The sequence below is a fragment of the Propithecus coquereli genome, unplaced genomic scaffold (assembly GCF_000956105.1).
Source record: "Propithecus coquereli isolate 6110/MARCELLA unplaced genomic scaffold, Pcoq_1.0 Scaffold2, whole genome shotgun sequence".
NCBI classification, from domain to species: Eukaryota; Metazoa; Chordata; class Mammalia; order Primates; family Indriidae; genus Propithecus; species Propithecus coquereli.
Window position 1 is genome coordinate 1,518,537 of NW_012144966.1, and position 21,802 is coordinate 1,540,338.

Sequence of the window (21,802 nt, forward strand, 5' to 3'; positions counted from 1 at the left end):
GAACTAATACTTACTATACATCTCTAGCCAGGAAAGAAGTGCTTCTGGGTTAGCATTAAAAGCAGTTGCTCCCCGAGGATAACTTCTGAGTCGATCTTCCAGCCCAGATCACAAACCATGTGACTTATCCAGGCCTCTGTTGAAAACTGTGTTGTGTCAAGGCCAAAAACCCTACAAACTTCACTGGAATTCATCTGGGTCACCCAGCAACACCCTCCCTGCATACTTTTCTTACAAACCCAGTCTTCTGGTTTCAGTATCAATTTTAGTTTAACTTTCAGTTAGATGTCCTCAGCCAAAGGGCTAAATCAGAGTGTCCCAAACTTCCAGCCTGTGACACTCACAGGCACCACAATGGGAGAGAAAGAAAAAGAGAGATGGAGAGAGATGGAGAGAGAGAGAGAGAGAGAGAGAAGCAGAAAGAGAGGCAGAGACAGAGAGGGAAAAAGGAATTTCTGTGTAGGAAATTATACCACTAGTTCTGGGGACATCAACAATTCACTAAATGAAACTATTTTACAAGGACTGAAGAACAGTCAACTGAGGATCTTTAATATCATTTTATGAAATACCACTACATGAGTTTTGAAAGAAATCAAACAATATGTGATAGCCACTGGGTATGAATCCCCCTACATCCTAAACCTGAGAAAATTTTAATTCATGATACAATTAAATAGCTCTTCAGCTCTAGAATGCATTTTGTGAACACTAAGAAGTGCAATTATCCTCCTCTCCAACCTTATTTCTACAGTCTTTACTAGAAGGCAGCATATCTGCCTGATTTGTAAGTTCATTTATTATGCATGTGCTGGACAGCTCAGAGCCTCCCTCATCTTCCAGTTCTCATCTCGGCCAATTTCTAGCCTCTGTCCCTTCAAGAGGCACCCCCGACTCCTGTCTCCCATCCAGGTAGATGGAGTAGAGTGTTTATAGTTGGATCCTGATCTGCAAAATTGTGTTAAAGGCTACAACAGAGCTGTCCAAGCCCAGGGATCCATTTGACCAGCCAAAGATAATTTTGGAAACAGCAAATGCTTCTTCTTTTTTTTTGAGATAGTGCCTCACTCTGTCACCTGGGCTAGAGTGCCATGGCATCAGCTTAGCTCACAGCAACCTCAAACTCCTGGGCTCAAGCCATTCTCCTCTCAAGTAGCTGAGACTACAGGTATGCGCCATGATGCCCAGCTAATTTTTCTATTTTTAGTATACATGGGGTCTTGCTTTTTCTCAAGCTGGTCTAAAACTTCTGACCTCAAGTGATCCTCCAGCCTCAGCCTCCCAGAGTGCTAAATGTTTCTTCTTTCTTCTCCCTGTGTCTACTTCCTCCCTGTTCGCAGGAACCCAGTTAGCTCATGGAATCAGCCCTGCTATGTGTCTTTCCTCAAGGCCTCGGACAGGGCCCACACCCAAGCCCGACCTGCCACAGCCCTTCACTGAGATTGGAGGGCACTTAACATCCACACCCTACAATTTAGTTCTTGATCACAAACTGCCAAATGCTTTGCCAATTATATCATAGGGTTGGTCTTGCATTCACCTACAGAATTCCTGGAAAGGTACTTATTGACAATAGCTCCTGGCACTGTGTGTCACCCAGAGCAAGTATTCAGTGGCTAAACACTTGTCTCTCTAGGAAGTCTTTCCCTGTGAGGGTGGTGAGCAGACAAGGCCAGGCTCTGGCTTCCCTGAGGTGTCATACAAAGCAGTGATGTCAACAATAAACACCATGGAAATGCCTAAGGCCAGTCTGGAATGGCCCTCTGGCCTCTCCTAGCCATTGTAAATTCAGTTTCTGGGGATTTCTCCACCCTCCATCCCAACTTCCTCCACAGTACCTCTTCTTGAATTTAATTTGAGGCATTTGTGAAAAGGGTACTTTTTCTCTTCACCCCCTGTTGCAAAGCATAGTACCTGGCATTTAAAATGATAGTCTGTCTGGCTGGGTGATGGATGGATGAATTGCTTGGGCTGACAGATAAGCAGATGGGTCAGTGGGCGGGTGAATAAAAAAGAATGAACTGTTCCTAGGAGTGTGCCCTGGAATGGCACTTTCCACAGGACAGAGGCTTCTACATGTTCAAGGGGTTAAGACCCCAGTGGGATCCCATGACTCTATAGGGTGAAATTTTTTCATAATCATTTTCAAAAAATGTATAACTTAGAAAATAAAATATTTATAACTATGTATTTCAAAACATGGCAAGACACTTTAAGGGTAACTTAAATTTTTGAAATGTTCAACGTTTTTAATTGACACCTGTATTAGAGGGCCATTACTTCCCTAATTAAAAGCAAAATATGTTTGCTATCACCATCAGTATTCTCTTTTTTTTCTGGGTGGGCTCAAAACCATCAGTATTCTTCAACCTTGAACTTGAAGGAAGGTTTTCAAGAAAGGCTGGGAGAGCTTTAAGATCCTGTCTAGAACTTATCAACCTTAGCTGCATGCTTGAGTCACCTGGGGAAGCTTTTAAAAGTCATAATGCTCAGGCTGCATCTCAACTCTATTACATTAGACTCTGGAGAGGGGACCCAGACATCTGGTTTTTAAAACATTTTTGTCTTCCTAAATTTTTTAATTTTTGGTTTGTTTTTGTTTCGTTTTGTGTGTTTTGTTTGGCATCCATATGTTTAAAGCTCCCGAAGTGATTCCCTATGCACGGCTGAGAACCACCACTTTAACCCACGTGCAGGTGAGACTGGTGAATAGACTCGCTTTACAAACTGGAGGGTTTTATGTTCCCTCTAAGAGTCAGGTTTGAAACCAGCCAGTGTTCTCACTTTGATCCCTCCCCGTCATCTTGTTCTTCCTTTACACTTATTTCTGTCCTGGTGATGAAGAAAGGCTCGTGGCTGTGTTCATGGGTTCAGGCGACCTATTCTACCATCTTAAGAAAGCTGTACTTTTCCACTCCTAAACTTTGAACTGAACTTCTATGCCTAAAAGCAGTTTCAGGAATTGAGAAAAGGAGATAGTTGCAATAAATCTTGAAGAAGTCACAAACCACCCTGAACTAGAGAGGGCCAAACCCCCAAATGACAGGAATGTTGAAAAAGTCAAGCCACATGGTCATTCCACCCTCGGTCAGTGAGCGTGCTTTCCCTGTCCCCTCACTCCCCTGCCGCATACTTTTTTATTCTGGTTATTGCCCAGTAAAAACCTCCACTGCGTTGTGCTTGGGGAGTCACTCTCTCTCCAAAACTCCCTGCTGTGATAGCTGTGAAAAAGTGTGTGCCTTCAACCCTAACTGCTCTGTCTCTGCTTTGACAGTTCGGTTTCTGGGCCAGGCCATTTCACTGGATCATCTGGAAAAACAGTGTCTGGGGATGCCCCTGGAAGTAGTTGGTGTGGGGCAGGGCACTGGAGGGCGGATCTTATCATCTCTTCTTCCACTCCCATCCGTTAATTCTTCCAGAGCTCCCATAGTGGGTTCAACAAAAAGACTTTCACATAACACCAGCAGATTGCAGTTATGTATTCAGTTTCCTATGTACTTGAACAACATGGGCCATGGGAAGGGGAAGAGAAACACTGGAAGAGCTGCCTGGCTGGAGTACCTGACTTCTACATACGTTCCTACACACACTTTACAGAATCATCTTCCTACAGGAAAATCGGCTTCCACAGGGATAGCACGGGTCGCAGGGGTCACAGGGGTCGCAGGGGCTGCAGGGGCTGCAGGGGCTGCAGGGGTTGCAAGGGTTACAAGGGTTGCAGGGGCTGCAGGGGTTGCAGGGGCTGCAGGGGTTGCAGGGGTTGCAGGGAGAAGTGCAAGGGAAGCATGGAGACTCGATCTTGACACAGCTGCCGAGCCCATAGGAGTAGGTTACGTCTTTCTCGTTCACACATGGCGGCAAGCTGAACTCTTTGCAGATGTTCATGTAGCTGTACTTTTTCGATCCCAGGCAGTCGTACCTGTTCTCCCGCTCGGCTGACACACATACCTTTCCGTCCTTCACTCTAACTTTGACTTGATCAGGTTCAAAGCCACATACGTTCACCGATCCTAAAATGTTACTGCTACAGCAAGAGGAGGCCAGAATTCTATTTGTTGTTCTTCTCAGTCTGGAATTGATAACAAGGAAAGGGTGGGAGGAAGCTCAGAACTCAGAATTATTTTGATTGCTATTCTTTCGAAATTGCAAAAGTTAACACTGATCTTTGTGAAAACTCAAAACGTACAGAAATACATAAAGTAAAAATTGAGCATCCCCACGTGTGAATCACACTGCCCCACAGGTAAACCTCTGTTAAACAGATAGGTGCTTGGCCTTCCAGATCTTTCTCTTGTATTTAAATCTCAGCTCCTCCTCTTATTAGTTATGAAGACAGACAAGCTCCTTAACTTCTGTGCCTCAGTTTCCTAATCTGTAAAATGGAGACAATAATACCTACATCATAAGGCTCTTGGAGGATTAGATGAGATTATGGCATTTTACTTAACACTGTGTTTGGCACATTAGAAAGTCTGCTCAATTATTACCACACTCATTACTATTACAATTATATTATATATAGACAGAGTTTTTTTTTTTTAAAAATGGAACGTAACTAAAAAGATACCATTAAAAATCTGCATTTTAAAGATGGCTGTCGGCTTTAGAAGCTGGTCCTGCTGGTTCATAGGACAGGTGCCGCCACTGGACAATCGCACAGAGACTCAGCCTTAAAGCTCCATCAAGAAACGACATGGCAGGAGAGCCCGGGCCTGGCTCTGCCCCTGGGGCCTGGCTCCTCCTGCTGCCGGGAGGCTGCTCTAGGCTCTGGACAGCTGGCACAGCACAGGTCCCGTCTGCAGGGAGGGGCTGTGTTGAGCAGCTGCAGAGTGGCCTGCCAGTGGTGTGCCGGATCGGGACGCTGCCAGCTTACAAGAGCTGACTGTGCACATCTCTTCCCAACTCCTCATTCAGTGACTTCATGTTGGTAACTTGCAATCAATCATGGTCATGGTGGGGTTTTGCACCATGGAAATTGAAAAATGCTACAAATCAGGACCCCTCCCACCCCAGCCTGCAGAGCTGGTGGTTAGATAGCACTGCCATGGTTCCTATGCAGCTGTGTGCTGCTATTTGGCATTCTGCTGGATAAATCCTTAGTAACAAAAAAAAAAACAGCACCTCATGATAATTGATCAGTTAGGATTCATCATAAAAAAGTAAAGCAGTGTGCCTAAGAGCATAGACTCTAGACCTGGAGTATCTAGGTTTAAATCTTGGCTCTGTCATACGGACAAACTACTTAACTTCTCTGTGCTTCAGTTTCCCCATCTGTAAAATCGAGACAGTAATAGTAGCCTATCTCATTGGGTTGTTGTGAGGCTGAAACTAGTTAATGCATGAAAGGTATTTACGATAGTGCTTGGCACATGGTTAGGATGTTAGGCTTTTGCCTTTTTTTTTTAAACAATGTGTCATGGAAGGTGCTAAGTATGTTAAAGGCATTATTTCATTTAATTTTCACAATAACTTTGTGATACAGATGTAATTATGACTGCGTCACCTTTTTATGCTGAATTTTCTTTGTACATTTATTTCTTTTTGTTACATAAGTTATACAAATTCATTGTAGAAGACTAAACAAAAGTATAGAATATTTTAAAAATACCTATAAGTCCATATAACACTTAGCATTTTGGTATTAGACTTTCTTTGGGGGTATGTGTGTGCCTGTGTGTGTGGGGGGGTTATTTCTATATACATATAGAAAGAGAAAGAGAGTTTTGTGTGTCTTCCTATGAAATCATGCTATGCATACTGTTTTTTGTCTGTAATTTTCACTTGATAAACCCTAACATGGTGGTTAAACAGTGTGAGTGTTCACTATCCTTGTACTGAAAGTTACGAACCAAGACTTTTAGTGGCTAATTACAAAATGATCAAGTAGAACTCAGTCCCAGAAGACACCGAGGCAAACAGAAACAACTTGTGTAATACACCCAGAGGACTGTAACAGCCACTCAGCTCCATTTCTGCCCCCAGCCCCATGGAACCTAGGAGTGTCATGGGCATGGCTGTCTTTCTTGCCCTGCATGTGCCAGGATACCCTCGGCCATACTAAGGAGAAAGGAAGAGAATTTTGGACTCTGAAATCTTTCTCTCTGTGAGGTAAGCAGAGTAACAAGCACTGTATCTCTCTGGATGGGCAGAGAATAGCTCACAAAGATTCAAGGAACCAGCCCAGACTCTAGACACGGTGCCCTTTCTGGATGGGTCACAGGCCAGAGCAGCCAAGGCCAAGGTGAAGCACGGAGCAGGATGGGCGTTATCTGGGGGCTCTCAAGAACCTCGCCTGGTGTGTACATGGGCTGAGAGTTAAACTTCTGTTCAGCCCAGACCTTCCCCTACAAGATGAGAAACATCAAATCCTGTCATGAGGATGGAGCTAAGCCTTGCAAAGGAGGACCAAGGACCCTAACCAAACTGCTAGTGGCCCAGCCAGCTATGGCTGGTTCAGTCAGACAAAGCCCCCCCGCCGTCTGTGCGAGCTGGATCTGGGAACCAGATCAATAAGCCCAAGTCAGCTCCCAGACCCATCTCCCCTAAGCAACCTGAGTCCCAGAGTGCAATGTCATGTATTTTCATGCTCGCCTTCCTCCTTTGACTCTGTTTTTGCCACTTTGGCTCCTCTGGCTCTGTGGAAGCTTCACAGGGGTATCAAAAAGCGAATCTTGAGAAAGTAGCCTAAAAAGTCTCGGCCAGGTCATGCTGCTGCTCTTGCTGCTAGGTCAGTGGTTAGCAGTGAGGGGGTGTGTGTTTAGGGGAAATTGCAGGTGCCGCATTTCACTCATCAGACTCAGCTGTCAACGTGCAACTTGACTCCTGCCTGGTGATGTACCCATCCCCCCACATGGAATTTTCCATGGCTCTATGGGGTTCTGAGCAGAGAGATTGCCTCCCTTGGGGTGGCTTCACCATGGGGTGAAGCTTAGCCGCGGTAAACATGGGCAAGTCAGCCCCTTTGGTTCTTTGCAGAAGCCTCTTAGGAAAGCTAGGGAAAGCCAATGACAGCAGTGCCTGGGTCTGTCACTGTGTGCAGCCACCTCTTCTCTTTGTGGAAGTTGAATTTCACCTGTATGTACAACCAAGCTCCCGAATATGAAATATGCTGACCACAATGATGAGTTATACAGTCAGCCATCTTCACAAATATATGAATCGGAATCCTCTTGGTCATGAATAAATAAAGACATCAAAAATGCCTGAGTCTGCCAGGGAGCCAAGGGAGGCAGGCCTTCCTCTAGGCTTCACTGGAGTACTTTGCTTTTCCTACTGAATTTAGCCCCATTCCAAAGACCCATTTGAACTCAATTCCTCCTTTCTATCACATCTTTTGCTTTCTCTTCCCCTTTATTCTCCCTTTCTCTTCTTTCCTTCCTGCCTCTTCTCTCTTCCAGGTTTTTGGATTGTTACCGAAGACAGTGGGGACCTGGGTAGCACAGCGCAGGTGCATTTGACGCCCCTGTACGGCTAACAGATGGCTGGGTCCCACACCACTCAAGTTTCGGATTCAGTAAGTCAGGGGCGGAGGTGCAAATGTGCGTTTCTAACAAGTTCCAGATATGCTGCTAAAGGCTGGTCCGGGAACCACACTTTGAAAACCACTGACCAGGCGGTTAAGCTCATGGATTCCAGATTCAGGCAAACACAGCTTCAAGTCTTGGCTTTACCACCCCCTAGTGATCATGACCATTGCCCCTGGATCTGTTTCATTGTCTCTAAGATGACCGTGACAATATCACCCAATTGGGATGTTACAAGGATGAAGTGCTAGGCACAGGGTTTGCACTGATACAGGGTAAGACTTCTTCATCAGGCTGTACTAGGCTCCACCTTTCATGGACTTGTCCTAAATCTGCGGCTTTAAGTCTGGCATCATTAAACAATGACAGCAAATCAAATAATAGCAATGCACTTGGCCTAGATGGGCAGCAACCCCTACACACCAGCCATGGAGTGATGGGGCTCCCAGAACTATGGGTATGAAGAGGTTAGGATGAGAGGGGCCGAGGTGCCCAACTCACTTCCACCTCTGCAGAGGACGTGGACGGAAACAATGGGGCTCTCCTCTCTGTGGGAAAGTCAGCCTTTCACCAGCTAGAAAGCCCCAAGGTTCCTCTCTGCCCTCCGCACAGTTTAGCTATGCTCTGACCTCTGGGGAATTTCTCTGAGGGCTTAGACCTGGGCGAGCCACCACTGAACCACAAAGAGCTCACTATGAGGCCTGTCGTCAGCCTCACCATGTAAGAGTGGATTCAATGAAAACCTCATACTAAGAGCTTGAATGGGGAATCAAGAAGAGAAATCAGAAGGCAGATTTTTGAGTTTTGATGATGCCCCTGGTGTGGGGATTTTTAAGGGAATTTTTCATTGATTTCAGGCCAACCACAGACACTTGGGTGAGTGAATAGAAACGGACTCAGGATTAGTTCCGAGGTCCCAGTCCAGGGTGCAGCTGCAAGTCAAGGTTCATGTGTTCACCAGGACTGGTGCCAGGCATGAGAACCACACGGGGCATCCATTAATTAGAGAATAAACTCCTGCGGGCAGGATTGAGGAGGGCCTGGGTTTTGTTTGTTTCTCCAGCTTTAGATGAGAGAACAGGGAAGCCCACAAGTGGTGGTGGGGGGTGGATCAGGAGCAGACTGAAATCGGGCTGATGGCGTGGCTTCTCACAAAGGAAACCAACTGGGTTCCCTTAGTCCTAAATCCAGCAGAGGAAGGAAGAGTCAGGACACTGCTAGTGCTTGGGGTGCAAGAGCCAACTGGGGGAGGAAAACGAAATATTAAAGAAGCTAACACAACAAAAGTGCTTACTTGGGTCTGTACTAAGGAAGACACCACCTAAGGGTCCTTTGAAGTAGCTGCTCAGTGAACAATGGAAATGGATTGGAACTTCTACACCATACACACACACACACACACACACACACACACACACACACACATACATGTGCATCAGAAATAACATACGCTCAGGAATGCTCGAGAAATGTATGGGGGGACGTTGGCCAAGGCTACTTGCCAGTTTAAAGGAACACCCAGAGACAGAGCAGATTGATTCTCACACAGAAAAACAATTTCAATGGGGTGGAGGCAACAGATTAGGGAGTCTTTACTTTCTCTTTGGGCAAAGAACCTTCTGGACAACACACCCTGACATCTGAAAGGATATGTCATAACTAACCAACCCCTTGGCATTCTTTGAAGGGGTGAAAGGTCATGTGAATATGAGTTCTAAACTCCAAAGGCCTTGGGCAAGATTTCACACTAAAGATTATTTTTTAAAAAATTGAATCAACATGATATTTTTTGGTCTGTATAGTCATGAATCAGGAGCCAGCTTTGAGATAAGAAAAGAGAGGCATTTCATTTGCAGAACAAATATTAGCAGTGGGAGTCCTCTGGGATTGGGGCTAGGATCGTGGCTTAACATTTTCACCCATATTCAGGAAAATTGAATATTTAGGTTTGCAAGTGACACTAAGCCCTTCTGGATAGTGAAATGTCAAGCTGTCAGAAATAGAGCACAGACATTTCACAAGGTGGTATGAATTGGAAGACAAGTGGCTGGGAAGAGATAAAAGGGGGTAAGCCTGAGGTCATTTCTAAAATGGACTTGGAGTTATCGGTTCAGAGATCCAGGAATTAATGTAAAGACATCACCAGCTTCACATACTGCCACAGGTGCAGAAAAAAATTGGCAAAGACCCAGACACTGTCAGGAAAAGCATCACAAACCAGAGAAAGCCTTACCTCTTGTCTCAACTACACTGCCGAGAATTAAGCTTGAAGTTGTGTCTACAGCACGCCAAGACACAGGGCTGCCCGAAGGAGGTACGAAGAGCCCAGATGGTAAAGGACAGAGAGGACTTTTCACAGAATCCCTGCAGAATCTGGGAACAGCGGAGCAGCCAGAAGACCAAGGCTGAAAGGGCTTGGATCAAGGCTAATGCAGTACTCAAAGATATGGGGAGAGTCGACACAGGTCTGCTCACAAGGGATCCTTAATTTGGACTAAATATTAAAAAGAGTCCCTGCCTCACAATATGAGCAATTTACATAACTTGATTCCTTACAGAATAAAAATCAGCACTGGTTCAAAAAGAGGGTAGATGAATTTATAGGTGATAGGCCCATCACAGACTATGGGAGGTCCGTTACTGACCTTTGGTTGTCCGATGACCTTGGCAATAATTGTCCTATTGTCCTTTCCAATGAGACATGACTATCAACTGTTGTGAAATGACTATCTCTCTCCATCTACCTACCTACCTACTTATCTATTTGTCTATGCCCATCTTTTAAAAAATAGTACATATTGAACAGTTTTTCTGCACCTTGTTTTTGCACTTAATACATCAATATGTAAAAATCTTCATCAATCCTTTTTACATCTACATATTATTCATATTCATATACACATATTATATATGTATGGATGTACATCATTTATCTAACCAGGGACAGTGCTTTCACCCAGCTTTTTCATCAATGTAACGGACTAAATGGCGTATGTAGAGAGTTAGAGAAGGAAAGCTTCCTCCAGGCATAAAAGAAAATGTAATTAAAAACAAAATGTCTAAAAAGTGGCTTTTAAAAATTACCCAATTCAATTAAAAACTCTTTCAGGTCTATTTTGAAAGCTGTGACTTGGTCCTCTAGTTTATCTGCACAACCCTTGCTAGAGTTGGATTGGGAGCCGACACGATAGACACAACTCCAGAGGAGTGTTGAGCTGTCTGGAGTAGGGGGATGGGAGAAAAGTGTTCCTACAAAGCCAAGGAAACGCCTCTATTGTTCAATTTGCTCCCTGCTCTTAAAGCCTCTGGCAAACATTAAGGATTTGATCAATTATTATTACTTCTCCTGTAGTCATTTTCTGTAAGTCCAAATATACTCAAATCACTTTACTTACAACCAGGAAAAATGTTTAGTTTGCTGCTTCCAATGGCTTTTTAATGACTCCCCCTGTTTCTTCCCCTCATTAAAGCCACATTATTTATCACGTTGGCACTCCCGCTCTAAACCACCAATGACCTTGCCAATCGGCATCATTACATCGTCTTTTGAGAATCTTACAATTCCCATCATGGACTTGTTTACTCTTCTTTCCTTAAATTTTTCCTAAGTCACCAGAGTCATTATCTTGAACCTTTTTAATCTTTGTTGAAGTATCAACTATCACATTTTTTCCCCCTTACTCCAACTTACAAGGCTAAGATACCAACTGTAAAAGTCTAAAAATAGGTTATTTTACTTGGCAAGCTCTCTCTTTTCATCCTCTATGGCTCTAATGGCTTTCCTCTCCAAACTTCTGAGAGATGGGCGAAGACAGTAAAGCTTGTAGTCACACAGGCAACACGGGTAGTAGAGATCGCACAGGCCACAGGAGCGCGATCGCTTGGAGTAGCACAGGCAGTACGGGTACGGGTGCAGGTCGCAGCAGCAGTACGGGTGCATGTACAAGTCGCACAGGCATCGTGTGCTGAACTCGTCGATGCATCTCAATTGCCTCAGTTCTCTGTCCACCTTCTTTATGTCCCTTCTAACACTGTCCAGAAGACAACTCAGTGCAGCCATTACAGTCACACCTTATTGTTTTGTGAGTACCTTTGGGAAATGGCACTCGGGGGGAAAAATTGTTCTAAGCTCTTCTCAGAAGTTTCTTTTAAAAATAAATGAGGCCCACATGATTCACTTACTTTAAAGCTTGTGTTCTATGACCTCACCGCCCTCTGAGTATGTCATAGTCTTTTGGTTGCCATGTGAACTGCACACAGGCATGGACTTCAGAGCCCCTCCTTAGAGTTACAAAGCTACTCTCAGAACCACACTGATGTCGAAATTTCACTAGCCTTGAAGCCTTGGGGATGGGTCTCCCAAGAAATCACAGCTCTTTGGGGTTCATGGGGTTAACCTTGAACGTCCTTGACTTGTGTGTGCTCTGAGGACAAGCCACGGCTGTGACTGTGCTTATTGAACTTGGTGTGGGCGATGGCAGGAGCTGCCTGGCTCCCTTTCTCCACACCCTTTCAGCTCTAGCCCTGACTGGAGACTTAGCGTTATTCCTTTTACTATGGGATTCATTCTGGCTCCAGGCAGGTAGAATGTAAAGAACATTCTCATGGTTCTCCTCCTACCAGCTCATCCTCACATCAGCCTTTGTCCTTGACCTTCTGAGTCCCAAGTCTCTGAGTCCTGCCAGTTCTTTACTGGCAGGCATCATGGTTATCCTGGTTATCCTTAGTTCTACACTGGTGGTGGTGGGGTGGGGAGGGTGTCCTGCCCTTAAGCTCCCATCTCTCAGTGCTCAGGGTCCTGTCCTTGGTCAGCACCTCCCAGCAACTACACCTCTGGTCTCGCACCCAAGCCTCCAGATGGCTTGTCCCCAAGGGCTTCCCATGTGATTGCCCTTGATTCTCTTGTAGCCAACTGCCTGGAACCCTCACTTCGGCCACTTTCTTTTGTGCTCAGTTGGGTCAACATCATGGACCTCTGACGTGGCCTCAGACCTGGCCCTCGGTACTTCTCCTCCTCTGGTTCTCCCCTCAAACCGCTGTCCAGCTCTCAAATCCCCCTGCATGGACTAAGGCACAAGGCGCTTGATCACAGGTAGTTAAAAGTGACATGAGAGGGAGACAAGGGCCAGCTGTGAAGGGACTTGTAGGTCAAACTAAGGACTTTAAACTTTACTTTGAACCCAATGAAGCATAGTCAATATTCTTTTCTGTTGACGGAAGTTGAAAGATAATCAGACAGCCACACTGAAGGTCAATTGCCAGGGGACAACAGTAGAGGTGTCTTCTGCTGCAAGACAAGGGACAACAAAAGTCTCATGGCCATGAGACTGGCCAGGAGGAAGCCAGCCGGACTGCCTCCCCCACCTGCCCTCAGGCCGCATCTAATCCATTCTCCACATTGTGGCCAGGGTGACTTTCATGTATAAATCTGTCACCACGCAGCCTTCCCCACACCTGCTTTAACAGTCTTCAAAGTCTTCTCTGTCCTCTGAAAAGACCAAAATCCTAACGAGGTGTTGAACAGTAGGGCCTCTGCCTTCCTCTCCCATCAGTATTACTATAATTCATTACACTGCAGCCACAGTGGCCTTCCTTGAAGGCCATTCCTCACTCCTTCTGATTCATTCAGGACTTACACGCTGTTCTGTCTGTCCCCCATGACCTTGATCTAGCTAATTCCTGTGGCATCCTACAACTTTCCTCTTTCATGTCCCTTCCTTGGGGAAGCCTTCCCTGTCTCCCAAACTAAACATTCTCATAACTCAGTGTACATTTCTTTTATAAATTATTTGTATGTTTCTCCAAACCAGAGACAGGAGGGCAGGGACCTTGTCTATTTTTGCTCCCCAGTAGATACCTAACAAAATGCCTGGCACATAGTGTGTGCTTAAGTTTTATTCACCAAATGACCCAATAAGTGAATTAAACAGGATGAGGATGGAGTGAGGGGGGATCAGTAATGACTTCCAGGTTTCTTAGCTTTGCAAACTCATGGTGCCATTGAGACAAGAAACACAGGAAGAAAGTAAGTTTGGGGGAGCTGGTGAACAGGAGGTGCTAATGACAATTTAAGGTAGAGACATGGAGTATCCTGTGGATAAGGGGGCTGGAGCTTGAGGGAAAGCTGGGCTAGAGATGTAAATTAGGGAGCCCCAATTCCATAGGTAGTTGGAACCCTGGGAGCTGGCAAGGTCATGCATGATGGAAGAAGAGGGCTGAGGCACACACCCGAGGAAAAATAACTAGAAATGGAGGAAGTAAAGGAGCTCATGAAAGGCTCGGAGAAGGAGTATTTGGAGAGGTAAGATCCTCCTAAGTGGAAGTCCCCGTACCACTAGACCAAGTGTGGCATTCCCAGTGTCTCCCTGTTCCCCAGCCTTGAGCTAGGAAGCCCCTTTTTGTGCAGATAAAGTGTCTTAGCCAAGAAAACAAGTGTCCCTGGAGGTATTAGAATGAGAGGCTGGCCCCTTGGGTCACGTGGAATGAGTCAAAAAGCAAAGTTGAATAATACTCCTCTGTGGACAAATTCTGACCTCTTTCAAGAGCGATTCCACTGTGCTTTAATTCTGAGGGGTACGCTCTGTTAATAGGAACATGGCCTACTTTGTCCTGAGAGTTAATTGCAGGAATTGTGCAGATTTCTCTAGCTCCAAGTTATAGACTTCTGAACTCTTTAGATCACCTTGAATTCTATCCCTTAGCAAATGTCAGCAAAGGTTGAAATAGACAGGCTCTCAGCTTGAGATTGTTAAGTACACAAGTTCGAGAGCTTAAATACACACATCTGTATATACATGGCACATTATTAAGATGGTTGTATCTATATTTCAATGTGGATTCTTCCATTATCTCACCTGCCTAGTGATTTTACTCTTCATCATGAAGTACAGGCAGTCCCGGGTTACGGACGACCCAACTTAACAGCGTTCTGTACTTACAAATGGGCTCCCAAGGCCCCCCATAATGAAGATGTATAATTAAATAATTAAATTAATAATTTGGGAACGAGTTTCTCCCTCGCCTATAAACAAACCTGCATGATGTAAGTGGTTCTTTGATGCAGCGTCCTTATGGGTGAGGCTAGTCTCATAGGTAGACAGAGAAGCCGCTGATAGAAACACAAGCACGTGAACAATCAGAAGATCCAGAGCCGAAAAAATTTATGGCAAAAGTATTAGCTGAAGTCTTTTGTCTCATTTAAGCAGGATTCGCTAAGCTTGAGAAGCAAGATCCTAACAGTGAGCGGTTTACAAAGGTTTACCATGCAGTTACTGAGAACATCAGCTGCTACGAGGCCATTTATGATGAAAAAAAGAAAAAATCTGTGCAAACAACCCTAGATACTTTTTTCAAGAAATTGCCTTTAGTGGTCAGCTCCCCTCCCCCAGCAACAGAATCAAATCCTGACTCTCCAGCACCCACTTCGTCCTCTCCAGCACCGTCTCCATCATCATCTTCCGATGAATGTCAGCTACATTCCTGAATCAAAAATACCCCTGTGCTCAGCCCTCCAGCCAACTGATTGCCTGAAGGGCCTCAGGACTCTTCAAGAGTCTCAGCCAGCAAGGAGGCTCTCACCAGATGTGGCCCTTTGACAATAGACTTATTCTAGATAGATGGTTTCTGAGTAAAGAAAAACAACAAAAAAGAGAAAGACAATAGACTTATCAGCCTACATAACTATAATAAATAAATTTCTTTTCTTTATAAATTAAAAAATAAATAGACCTTCCAGTAAGCAAGAGATTGATGCAACATTAGGTGTTAACCTTTAATATTCTTTTTTGACATTTCTCCTATCTCCTACCTAAACTTTGTGTGTGAGTTTGTTTTTATGTTGTTTGTTTGATTTAAAAGGAGCACAATAGTTTCTGTAACGTATGATTACAGTACAGAACTATTATTATTACTACAGTATGACACCATATTATTATTACCACATATGAGCCATTGCGGTATTGTTACTATCACCACATATGCACTGTTCATCAGGGATCCAAGTTACACAAAAATCTGACCTAAAGACGTTCTGAGGAACATATCCCATTCGTAACCTGGGGACTGCCTGCATATTCTTCACATCATTTCAAGTGACTAAACAAAGATAGTGTCTCCTTAAAGGGCAGATGGAAATGTCATCTATTCGTGTCAGAAGGACAATGTTGAAATTCATCAGAACTTGTTAAAACCCATGAAAATGGTCTAAAGTCACATTTCCTTGAAGCATAAACACAAGGAGTGTTTGTGGACCCTAGTGTGGAGGTGGGGGCCCTTCCTTACACAGGACTGTCTCCAGGGAAGCTCCCATCCACCTTGGCTGGCATCCAGATAGAAACCCCCTGGGTGGAGGGCAGGCTTTGGCAGCTTCCCAGGCTGGGCAACACCTGCTTGGTCCCCAGTGTTGGTGGAACCGTGGGCCAAAGAAGGTCCCCTCTGCCTCTTCCACTGGGTAAACCAGCTCCAGTTCAAGTCCATCCACTCGGCCAATGCTACAGAGACACTCCTCTGACCGTTGCTGGATCAGTATACAGTGCTTAGACATTAAATATGGAATTATGGACACAGTGTGACCTCAATTCTGTCCAGAATAACCCATAGAAGGAGAGAAACACCTTGAAAAATTAACTGTGGTTATCTCTAATAGAATTATAGATGGCTTTTAAACTTCCCTTTTCTCGACTTCTCTGTGATTTGCAAGTTTCTTCAACAAGAATTTCACCAGTTTTATAATGAAACATTTTCTAATATTGTACTGTCCAGCACTATCAGCTTTGCACTGAATTGCTAAGCCCACCTCTGGCCCCTGCCTCTCAAATCCAAGTAAGCCTCAGGACTGTCTCCCTGAGCAGGCCATTGGGGAAGTCTTCCTGGAAGGGATGTCTGATGTTTGGCCTGTCCGTCATCCACAGCACCTTCTTTTGGTAAAATATCTTTCTCCCTCACACTCCTGCCCTCCATCATTGGGTGCTTGCCAGTAAAGTTGCCTAGCCACAGGGCAGGTGCACAGCCAAAGCTGGCCAATCCAACTCTCTTCTAGGAATTTGATCTTTAGCAGAGAGACATAAAGCCTGAAGATGGCTGGAGCTGATTCATTCTGACAGTGGACCCTGATGAGATGACACCTTAGTCCCTGCCCTGCTCTATCATTTTCAAGTTGGTCCTTAGCTTTTCTTTGGGCCTGTGAGCTCCTCCAAATCTTTCCAAAAAGCTCCTTTTTTTCTTAAGTTATCAAGTCAGTTTCTGTTTCTTATATCTAAAGAACCCAAATGAGATGACAGCCTGTCCCCCTGGACCTACCCACAGGAGGCCACTCCAGGCTGAACTTATAAGTCAGCTGCTACTTCACCGTCCCATGCTTATCTAGTTCCTCATTCATAACCCAGATCCAGCTGCACTAGGGCAGCTGCCATTCCTGAAGGCCCTGTGGATACAGGACAATTATGGTGACCCAAACTAGGGAAACTGACTAGAAACAGCCAGGAAGACCCATCCATGCACACTGTCCCTAGAGCAAGAGAGGCTTCACTGAGGCTAGAATCTCAGAACTTTAGCTTTGGGAAACCCAAGTCATCCAGACAGCTTCCTACTCAGGAGAGAATCTCTGCTAGAGCACCCCGGGCAGATGAGCAGGGAAGAAAAGAGGGCCTGTGCATGGGCTGAGGTGCCCACTTACTGGCGTGGATGGCCCATCCTCCTACAACCAACCACGTTGGCTCATGGATCTTCTCTCCCTCTTACCCCCCTGCCCCACAAAGTTGTTAACGAATATCTTCCTGCTAAATAAGGTAAGGAATGAGGAGGAGGAAGATGTCTGTATATCTGCTTACAGCTGCACCCAATAGGAGTGAACTTGAGGGTCCAAGTTGCTGCAGCAGGGAGGTTGCTCTTGCCTGGCAGGGTCTGAAAGCCAGAATGCAACTCAGGATGTATTTTCCTTTTTCCTTCGGCAAATATAATCATTCAGTCATTGAGAAGGAGCCATGGAAATTTTACATATCAAACAAATACATGAATAAATTCATCAAATTAAGATCTGAGGAGTAGAAGGGGGTGTTAGGGTGACCAACCATCCTGATTTGCCTAGGACCGAACACTTTTCTGGGGTGTGAACTTGTGTCCCACCCTCTGACTCTAAAGGTCGTAAGGAGTCTTATTACTCTGAACTCTTTGCCACAACCTTAGTTTCTAACTTCTCCCTCTCCCACCTGCTCATCTTCACTTGCCCCTCCCCACCTTTCAGTCTCATGAATGCTCCAAGAAAAATCATTAACAGCAATCTGGATTGCTCTTGATGTGAACAGAGACCAAAAAATTTCCTTGAACCTCACACCGGAGTCATTCAAACGCAAGAGCACATTTCCACGTCGCCTAGGAACAGAAGGGCTTGGTCTGTCGCAGCCGGTGGCTTGATTAGCTCGAGGGGGTTGAGAATTTTTATATTCCTACCACCACCATCGCCATAACCACCTGCCTCTTAATAGAGCTCACTTGAATAATAATGATATCTCACACTTAATGATGCTTGAGTGTGTGCCAGGCTCATCCTCCAATGACCCCATGACATGGGACTATTATTATCCCCATTTTGTAGATGAGGACACCAAGGCAGAGTTCACACAGGAAGAGGCAGGGCCAGAGCTTCATCCAGGGAGGCAGCCGCCAGTCTCTTTGTCTCAGAAGACAAATGACCTTGGAGAAGAAAATTTCTCTTGACTTTGACCTTAAGGATAAAAGAGGGATTAGATTCAAACATGAGGACTTCAGATTTCCTGCTTCCGCCATTATCCACACACCTAGAGCGTGATTTGCCGCACATTTTGTTGTTCAAATGGAATGATGCGCTTTTCTGCTCTTGGTCCCCACCTGTCCTGCCTGCTGTCACCTTGTGATGGGTGGGGCTGCCTCCTGAGTGCACCTTCAGTGATTAGCGCCCTCTCTCCCCCCTAGGCAATGCAGGTTTTCCTCTCTCCCAAAGGAACGATTCTCACCAAGAATGCTTTCCCTCACATGGCGGGGATTGCTTCCTTTACATAGGAGTTGAATTGTCTTTGTCATTTCACTCCAAACACTCAGAACAAACTTTTGCTCAGAGAACACCCTGACTCTCTGCTGGGGCTTCTCTGCACAGGGAATAGATTTTCTGACTGAACTTTGTACCTCCAGCTGGGGTTGCTTTTAACCAGAGAATGTGAAGTCCAAAAGTCTCTTTTTACCTAATGTTCTGTGTGACTCAGCTTTCCAGGGAAAGCTTCCAGGCGCTGAGGTACGTTCTGATCCCCGACTCCCAGCTCCCTGCGGGAGCCCAGCAGAGTGAGAACAAGGTGGGACTCCTGAGGCCAAAAGCTGGAGGGAGGCCAAGACCCAGGGTCCCTTTGAGTTAAGGGACTAGATGGCCCATAGAGGAGGAGAGGACGGAAGAGAGAAGGGCGAGGGGAATGTGGAACCTGTCTTCTTGATCTCATTCAGTGGTTCTCAAACTCCCCGGCCTCAAAACCACCTGACACTCTTAGCAAATATCGAGGACCCCAACGAGCTTTTTGTTTTGTGGGTTTTATCAATCAATATTTACCATATTAGGAATTAAAACTGAGGAATTTTCAAAATATGCATTAATTTAAAAATTAATAATCCTTTACAATTTAATAAAAATAACATTTTTATGGGAACTATGTTTTCCAAAACAAAAAATTGAGAACAGGTGCATTGCTTTACATTTTTATAAATCTTTCTAACGTCTGGTTTTATAGAGAGCCGCCGAAATGTCTTCTGCCTTCAACCTGTTGCAATATATTGTTTTGGTTTAAATAGAGAAAAAAATCCAGCCTTACACAGATGTGTAGTTGATGAAGCAAGACCTCTCAGACCCCTGAAAGGGTCTTGGGGGTCCCGTGTTGAGACTCAGTGCTTTAATTCATAGTTCCGGAAGCTACATAGTGCCTCAAAGCCATGATAACTACACTTTTCCTAAAACATTTGATTCAGCCTCACATACAGAACTCTGTTATTGAGCTTTTGGGGAATCTGCCTGCCCCACTGATCACCTTCTCTAAACACTGAACCCCCCGCCTATAGGGGGAAGGTTGGAAGGTCATCCTTCTAAGACATGACCTGTCCCCAGCCTGGATACAAGTTTCTGCACCAAGAGAGAACTCCAGCGACAACTGGGCCAGCCAGGTCCTTTCTTCTGGGAATTTGGTATTGCGGGATATGGACTGCAGGAGCTTGAACTTGGAAATCGAGGCTGCCGCTGTGGAGCAACCTCTTTAACCATGAACCCTTGGTCCTTAACAGCTTTTAGGGCCTGCTTCAAAGTTTTCCAGTGAGGATGAGGACACTCCTGTTTTAACAATTTGCTAATTTGTTATTCCATTCACTCTTTCTTTTAGCAAACACCTCAAAAGTCATTAACATAAAAAGCCATAAAGTGAAGCTGGTAGGGTCAGCTGGTGCCTGTAATTCCAGCAATTTGGGAGGCGGAGGCAGGAGGGTCACTTGAGGCCAGGAGTTCACAGTCACAGTGAGCTGTGATAAATAAGGTCAATAGCATTAGGAAGCCCCAGGATCTCTAGGGGGAGAGAAAAGGTCAATAGCAACTGCGGATCTCAAAGAGCAGAAGTAGGAGTTAAAAGTTCAAAATCCAGTTGTGAAAATGAGTGTGAACGTTCATGCGGGTTTGTGAAGGAAAGGAGGGGAGAAGTTACCAGTTACAAGTGAAGTTTGACAAGCATGTGTAGTAAGATCCCAGCTTCGGCCAAGTTGTGACCCTTTTAGGATTGAGTTGGGTCTGGCCCATCGTGTGGACTGGACTGGGAGATCCAGCTTAGGTCCATTTGCTCCTTGAGAAAGAGCTCACCTGGAGGAAGAAGGAGTGTAACGCTCAGGTTAGAGGGAAGCCTGGGCTCTGAATACGGCATGGAGTCTGCGGCTTGATTTTATTCTTGGTCCTGGTCTATATCAACCCCGTCCCCTGCGTAGATTCATGTCGGAGTCTTAGTACAAGAAGATGGCCAGGGCATATGAAAGCCGAAAAACAAAGCAAAACAAAAACAGAGTTCATTTTGTTCAAGATTCTGTAAGACAAGGGGTTGGAAGTAGTAACAGTGATTATACGTACCAGGCAGTGTTCTAGGTGCAGGTGTTTGTGTTTTGGGGCCTCACCGCCAACCCTTCGAGGTAGGTGGTACCACTGTCACCATTTCAGACGAGGAATCTGAAGCGCAGAGCAGCACAGTAACTCTTCCATGGCCACTCGGGGGCAGACCATGTGGTGGTGTAGGCTAAGGAAAAAGCTCCCCTCGGCCCTCCAAAGGTTCACTGAAAAATCAACTCACAAGAGGCAGACTCATTGGAGAAAAGACACACACATTTATTTAATGTGTACCCAAGAGTCTTCTGAATGAAGACTCAAAAATACTAACAGACGGAGTGGGGAAACCCAGCAAGGCCTGTCTGTCAAGATTCTTCTTGGCCTCTCTGAGCAGCATTCCTTCCTCCTGGGCGTGGGGCAGGACCTTCTCTGGAATGGGGGTCTTATGACCTACAGCTAGACAAGGAAGGTCGGATAATTTCTTTACAGCCAGTGTTTACACAGAAAGGCAGAGGGAAAGTCAGAGTAATATTTTTAGGCTTTATGGCTGGCTTTGGGGAAAAGAGGTTCTGGTTTCTATGACCTGCCTGGGGGAAGAGGGATTCTAGTTTCTATGGCCAGCCTCGGGGGAGAATGGCACTGGGAGACAGGAGGGCAGGAGAAGGGCAGAGAGACACTCCTGCTTCTGTGGCTGCTCGGAGGCCTTCGTTTGGGGTGCTGTTTTCTGAGTCCCAACAGCAGCACAGCCCTGTGGCTCCACACGGCACAACCGCCACACGGCACTGTCAGGGCTGCCCTGCTCCGCCCTGGACCTCGTAACACATCCAGCAGGGTGAAAAGTTTATTCTTAAAAGCTGGCACAAGAATTTCTCTTAGGGAGGGGACAGTCTTTATTTAAGAAGAGGAGGCGGTGAAGGGGTCTGGAGGAGTGAACCCTGAGGAGGCAGCTCACCTCCTGTGCCCCAGAGAGGACAACCAGGACCCGCAGGGCACAGGAGGAGAGAGAAGACGGCCAGTGGGAAATCCCTCAGTGGCAGGAGTGCTTTCTTTCATTTAATGTAAATTTTTTTTTTTTTTTTTTAAACGGAGTCTCACTCTCTTGCCTGGGGCGAGTGCCGTGGCGTCAGCCTAGCTCACAGCAACCTCAAACTCCTGGGCTCAAGCTATCCTACTGTCTCAGCCTCCCGAGTAG

At 45.6% G+C, this 21,802-nt stretch overlaps 1 protein-coding gene across 1 annotated transcript; it reads right to left on the reverse strand.

The window, feature by feature from the left end:
• Positions 1-3,591: 3,591 nt before the first annotated feature.
• ODF1 (outer dense fiber of sperm tails 1) lies at positions 3,592-11,742 on the reverse strand. Its single transcript, XM_012643598.1, has 2 exons — positions 11,261-11,742; positions 3,592-4,069 (listed from the first exon to the last, which is right to left on the reverse strand). The coding sequence occupies exons 1-2, from the start codon at positions 11,581-11,583 to the stop codon at positions 3,592-3,594; spliced, it is 801 nt and encodes a 266-aa protein (XP_012499052.1). The 5' UTR covers positions 11,584-11,742.
• Between the last annotated feature and the right edge of the window lie 10,060 nt (positions 11,743-21,802).

Excerpts from the sequence above, each read along its gene's own strand:
- ODF1 (XM_012643598.1), bottom strand. The coding sequence starts at position 11,583 with ATGGCTGCACTGAGTTGTCTTCTGGACAGTGTTAGAAGGGACATAAAG. Across the intron at positions 4,070-11,260 it reads GAAAAGAGAGAGCTTGCCAA|ACTGAGAAGAACAACAAATA; the intron begins GTAAAATAACCT and ends TATCAATTCCAG.